Source organism: Nematolebias whitei, chromosome 11 (assembly GCF_014905685.2).
Source record: "Nematolebias whitei isolate Nwh7 chromosome 11, NemWhi1, whole genome shotgun sequence".
Taxonomy (NCBI): Eukaryota; Metazoa; Chordata; class Actinopteri; order Cyprinodontiformes; family Rivulidae; genus Nematolebias; species Nematolebias whitei.
Window position 1 is genome coordinate 33,118,384 of NC_056508.1, and position 6,551 is coordinate 33,124,934.

At 38.6% G+C, this 6,551-nt stretch overlaps 1 protein-coding gene across 1 annotated transcript; it reads left to right on the forward strand.

Annotated features, from left to right (window-relative positions):
• Positions 1-538: 538 nt before the first annotated feature.
• gpr157 (G protein-coupled receptor 157) lies at positions 539-5,440 on the forward strand. The gene is made up of 4 exons (XM_037684231.1): positions 539-995; positions 2,671-2,884; positions 3,226-3,420; positions 5,231-5,440. Exons 1-4 carry the CDS (start codon positions 616-618, stop codon positions 5,438-5,440), a joined length of 999 nt encoding a protein of 332 aa, XP_037540159.1. The 5' UTR covers positions 539-615.
• Positions 5,441-6,551: the final 1,111 nt, after the last annotated feature.

The window sequence follows — 6,551 nt, forward strand, 5'->3', positions numbered from 1 at the left end:
TAGCCCAATATCTGTGAAAATGACCAAATAATAGCAGTTTTGTCCCTTCCAAATTCTGTTGGCTAAGTCGGCCATCTTGAACTGGGGTGGCTCCAAAAAATTAATCAGCTGTTGAAGTACATCCAGTGACGTTTTCCATAAAGCTGCATTAAAATTTGTCCAGTGGGCCACACAATATTTTGCTAACAGGCAGGCAGAGCTCACTCCAAAACGTTAACAAAGATCTTGTTGCGATCTGTTTGTGCTCAGAATATGCGTTGGAGAGCAGTCTCAGCTACTACCACGCCAAGATTTAGGTCAATGCCTGTGAAATTGACAGAGTTACAGTAATCAGTTCCTGATCAGTGGCAGTGTTGGCTAAATGTCACGTTTCCTATGTGACACATGATGATGCCACAGCTGTACAGGCAGTCACACTTGAAGGCAAAAATAGACACAAAAACAAGCCTGTTAGCAGCTGACCTAACTTCTGCTTTAAGTTCCGGTTTGAGCAAAGAAGAGGCGGGCAGGGAGGGCTTAAAAGTAGAGTAAAAAGTTTGTTGGTTCCCTTATTTCACCAGACTGAGTGTTTTAAAGGGAATGGGGATCATGTGTATCAGATGCCTGCCCTGAACCATGGCGGGTAACGGGACTTGGACAGAGCTGATCGTCTCTGAGCAGGTGGTGGTGTTGTGTACCTGCGCCCTGTCTTTTTTAGGGTCATCCCTGATCATCTTCACATACCTGGTTTGGTCAGATTTGAGGACAACCCCTAGGAAGCTGCTGGTTTACCTGTCGGTGTCGGACTGGTTGTCCGCCGTCTCCTACGCTTTCGGAGTCTGGAGGTTCTTCCGCGCCGACTCGCTCGACTGCGTCGTTCAAGGCGCGGTGTCCACTTTCGCTAACACCAGCAGCTTTTTCTGGACCGTGGCCATCGCTGTGTACCTGTACGTCTTCATTGTCAGGTCCAGCCAAAGAGTCGCCGACAGCATGGTTCTGTTTTTCCACCTTGTCAGGTTCGTAAGAGTTCAAAAGTGAACCGTAAAACAAGCTAGCTAACATTAAAAGTAGCTAAGTTCGAGATGAAAGCCGAACTGCCTGATTCTTGTTTGTTATGCAAAAGAAATATAAAAAAATTAAAACGCGACCACTATAACTTTCCTACCTGAATCATTAAAATCTAATAATTTGGTAAAGTTTGTATTAAACCGGTGAAAACGGGGATTTTAAACCGTGAAGTTGAACAACTCCAAGCTAACGCCGAACCGACCGTTTCCATGGAAACACAGGTACAGAGGGCGTGGCATAATCGACCAAATTGAGCCATAAAACTGAAAATGAGATTTTTCGATTTTTTTATTTTTTTATTTATTTTTTACACGGTATCATCATTAACTGATTGTTTGGGTGTTTAGTTTTGCTCAAGCTCATAAGGGTGTTTTTTTAAAAGCTGTGTTAGAAAACAACAAACATGCCTTTGTTTACAAAATATGTTTTTATTAGTTAATTATTTGTGGATATTCTCCCATTAAAGTTCAGAACATTTCTGAAGAGCTAACTTCCATTTGATCTTAGCCCTAACTTTTGCTTTATCACGGTCCACCTCTTCTCCCACAATATCTATTTCTGTCAGCTCTTGCCCGGACAGATTTTAGTCGCTGTTTCTTTCCAGAAAATAAGAAAACTTTGACTTTTGGCTTTTGACCTGATGTCTCTGATTGCATCGTTGTCCCACTGACTCAGGATTATTTTACTGAATCAATATCAGTCAGGGGCCGAGAAACTCATCAGTGTTCGGATGTAAACAAATTACTTGTTGGCCACAAGATGACTGCTGATTTTGCTAATTTATTACAAATAATGTACTAGACTTTTATTGTATGTAGAGTTTATTTATTTATTTATTAAAGACTTGTATGAAAACTTTAATCAAAAACACGCAAAAATTGCTAAATTTGACAGCTATAATAACTTTTTTTAAATCTCGTTTTACATGTTCGGCAAGGGTTTGTTGCACAATCCTGAACTATATTAAATGATGCATTTTGAAAGAATTTACTCGACTAGTTTTCCAGATATATTTAATGCAATTCTAAAATGGGTCCACACTCAATGTAAACAAAGCACTCTCCTGAATCCACAGGATACCATATGGAAACTTCTGATTGGCCTACATTAACGTGGTCATAGTCTGTGTAGGTAAAATAATATGGCCGGTAAGTTTAACGTTTGACCTATTTTCAGTCACTTCAACTCTTTTCATGGGTAAACAAACTCAAAGTAGCTTGTATTCAGTCACAAATTTTGCTTACAATATTTTAATTTAAGGACACGTACATCGATATGAGAAAAATCTTGTGTTGATTTAGTTTATTACTTAACGAATGCTTTAGCATTTTGTCTTTTTTTTTTTTTTTGTAGTTTGTTTTTATTCAGGTTCTCTACTGATAATAACATTTTGTTGATATAATCTGAAACATTTAAGTGTGACAAAAAAAAAGGAGCAAAAATGTCAGAAATCATTAAGGGGTGGCAACTTTTCGCACCATTGGTCGGTTAATCTGCAACGGATTACCTTGAAAATAGACATTTAAATCAACGTTTTGTGGCTTTATGACATACAAGCTAAACCAGCAACACTGACTTATGTTCGAGATGACTAGTGTTTAATGTCCGTGTCGTGTGTTGCAGCTGGGGTGTTCCTCTGATCATCACCGTCACCGCTTTGTGTCTCAACAAGATTGGTTACAATGCATCTGAGGTGTCTGTGGGGTGGTGCTGGGTCAGGATCCAAGCTAAGGATCATATCCTGTGGATGCTGCTCACTGGGAAGATCTGGGAGATCCTGGCTTATCTCACTCTCCCTGTGCTCTACATCTTGATCAAGAGACACATCTACAAAGCGGTGAGGGGTCCTCATCTGTCTTTCTGTCTTTAATGAAACAAGCATTCCTTTTAAGAAGTGCATATCGCCCACTGCCTTGCCTGTTAATGTTTTAAAAAGGGATTTTGCATCATCTTTTAGTGCTCAAAATGTGTGTTGAGGATACATTTAAATTTGTTTATTTAAATGGTAAAGTAATAGGATCAAAAATCACATTTGGTTCTTTTTTGTGTTAACAGTTGTCAACAGTTTCAGATTAAAATAAATGCCATGTCATGCAGAAAAAAATCTGTTTATAGTCCATCACAACCTTTGTCTGTATGAATTTATGAAACAAGTTCTGATCCTAAACTCTGATGCAGCACGCGGCCCTGTCTGAGTACCGTCCCATCTTGGCTAACAGGCCTCAGTCGCAGTCCTTTTCATCCATGGCTGATGTGAAGCTCACTCTCATTCCCATCATCTTCATCATACTGCGCATTTGGAGCACAGTGCGCTTCATACTGCTGCTCGCTGACTCTCGGGTCAGACACAACCCGGTGTTGGTCACACTACATGTGAGTGTAAACTAGTAATGTCCTAATTTTAGAGAAACTCCATTATTATCTTGTAGTCTTTTATCTTGGATTTGTTGTGGGAGTGTACGTGTGCAATTATTAGTACCAGCGAGTGTGTGCTCAGACTCGTGAATCATCAATGTCATCAATTTTTTGTGTAAAACTTCCCCTAAAATGTACTGAAACAGATAAAAATCTTCAAGCTTCTTGAATCGATGTTTTTAGCATCACATTGTTGCATTTTAACATTACAGGATTTGTGCAATGGTGTGAAATTTTCTTTTATCTTTTTATAAAACAAACAAAATTATTATTTTTGTCAAAAAAGTTGTTAAAGCTAAAAGAAATTAAACGCTAGCTAAATGATAGAAGAAGCAAAATGTTAATTCAAAGCCCAAAGTAGCTAAATGCTAACTGAAAGTTAAAGGAGAAAAAGGCTAGCTAAAGATCAGGAAACAGTTAACTAAAAGTATCACTACGTTAGCTAGTAGCTAAAAATATCAAAAGGTTGGCAAAGGCTAAAAGTAGAATGTTGAGAAAAGCTAAAATAGCAAAGGGCTAGCTGAAAGTTTTAAAAAGCTAGCTTACTAAAAATGTAAAAATGTTAGCTAGCTGCTAAAAAAAACAACAAGATGTTGGCTAAATGTTTTAGAATATAGCTAAAAACAAAAAAAAATTCCAAAGGGTAACTAAAAGCATTTAACAAAAACTATCAAAAGGTTGGCTAAAAACTATAGTAACAGAATACAGAGAAAAGCTAAAATTAACAAAAAGTACCAAAACATTTACTTAAAATGGTAACGATTGCAGCTTTACCCAGATGTAAGGACCAATGGGAACAGAGACTCGGAATGAATTTACAGTGTTTATTTACAAGTGACAAATAATTCAATAAACCAGGGAGGAGACTGGAACCCTGAAGAGCAAAGAGGTGATTCAGAATCTTGTAGTCGAGGGTGATAATGTTATTGCTGATTTCCTGACGATGGAGGTCGGGGTCAGACATGGGGAGGGATGACTCAAATGGTTCCAGGCAAAGGAGGTGTGGACGATTGCAGGAGTTAGGCAAGTGGTAAGATGGCGTGGAGGCAGCTGATGAGGCACAGAGGAGGATTCAGGAAACAGGAGGACATTAAGGGTAACTCAATGGAGGCATGGAGAGAAATACAAATCATTAATACTTGGTTTTAGAAATGAATAAAATGCTAGAACAAGACTACCGCTGGCAGGTAATGCTCCAGCGCTAGCTGAATGTATCCAGCAGCCTTTTTTTGCTCCTCATGCTCATCATGATCCACAGACGTAGCTGATCAGAGTCGGGCTGTGGGTGCAGGAGCTAGCAGAGCAGAACTCCCACAAAAATGTCAAAAGGCTAGAGAGTAGCTAAAAACTAAAAAAGGTTGGCTAAAATAAAAAGACTAAATAGCTAAATGTAGCAGAATGCAAAGTAAAATTAGCTAAAGCCTAGCCGTAGCCTAAGTATATGAATTGTGGCTCAAAACTAAAAGCCTAAGACAAAAGTAAAGCAAGTATAATGAAGCAGATTTCCAAAGAAAATACATTTTTAAAGGAACTAGAGAGAGCTTGATGTATTTCCCTATAGAATTACTTGTAAAGAAAGTTGAATAGGTTGAAAAATATGAATCTCCTGAACGAGCTCTTATAAATGGATGACTAAGTAGAACAAAGTACGCCGAAATAGTTGGATTGTAGAAATCAGGAATGCAGTGTGAATGTTGAATCATCATTCCCTCAATGAGATGTATTAAAGTACATTTATTAAAGGACACTCAATGCTTTGACCTTCCAGGGCATCGGCAACACGTCTCAGGGAGCGGCCAACTGCATCATGTTTGTTTTGTTCACTCAGCCGATACGCTCGCGCCTCTACACCGTGCTCTGTTGCTGCTGCTCTAAATGGCGAGCGGAGGAGCAGCAGCACAGTTCCCCACAGAGGCCTCCGCCGAACTCCTTCACCCAGAGAGAAGAGGACAGCAGCAAAGTCCAGACGGACAGATGAAACTTGGCTCTGCGATGAGTAAAGAGACTGAAAGTCTGACATGAAGGGGGCCATGTGAAAACAAGTGCCTCACAGGAAGGCTGTAGGTTCTGCAGATGCATGAACGCCTGTGTGATCTGTCTAGTTTTTGTGTTGGGAACCTGCTGCCTGACTGTAAACTGGCATACGAAGGAGCATTTAAAGCAAAAGTTCAGATCTTTTGAAGTGACATTGTCTGTCAAGGTTATGTATGATTAATATTTTACCTGTTGGAGGCTCCTCTTTGAACAACCTCATTTTGGAGAAATGGTGTAATTCTGACCCGACTGAGGATCCAACAGCTAGTCCGAGCAGGATAGGAACCAAAGTGGATTGCTGTTGTGTTCAAACCTATCTAATTTCTGGCTTCACGTGAACACTGCTTTATAAATTTTTACTTTTACTCATCAGTTTGGTCAAAATGAAACCCCCTTTATCCAAACTGAAGTCATTCATGGAGTTATCTACAACAGGTAAGATGTTAACTGTTTATTACCTTTCCACACAACTCCTGCTCAAAAGATCCCTTCCTGTTTGATCATGTTACACTATGAAAGACTAGCACTTCTGTTTCAAATGTACTGTAAGGTTATCACTGTGAATTATTTGGTTTTCCTGTTACAGTATTTATCTTCTGTTGTCTGATTGTGCATAGAAAAGTAGAAACAAACTAAACTTTTTCTACTGTGAGTCATGAACATGCTGTACCGTTTGTTTCACTGAACTATAATGCTTTAAAACATGTTGGACTCTTAACATCTATCATTTATTCTTGTCTGATGACTACAACATTATTTTTTGTTGTCAAAAAACAGCCGATATGGTTTGCTTGATTGCTGTAAATTCATTGAAAAAAAACAACAAATCTTGTTAAAAAGTTCATTTCAGTTCTGCAGGACCTTCAGTACTCTCTGCGAATGCTGTTGTTTGCTTCCTGGTTTTGTTTGTAATTAAATTTATCTGCACCAGATAATGTAGAACATTGTTTTCAGAAATATTAAAATGCTGGGATACAGTATAAACTGAATAAAATAAAATAAAAACTAATGTTTCGTTTGATCATTATTTAAATGTACTGTTTAATTGAATATAA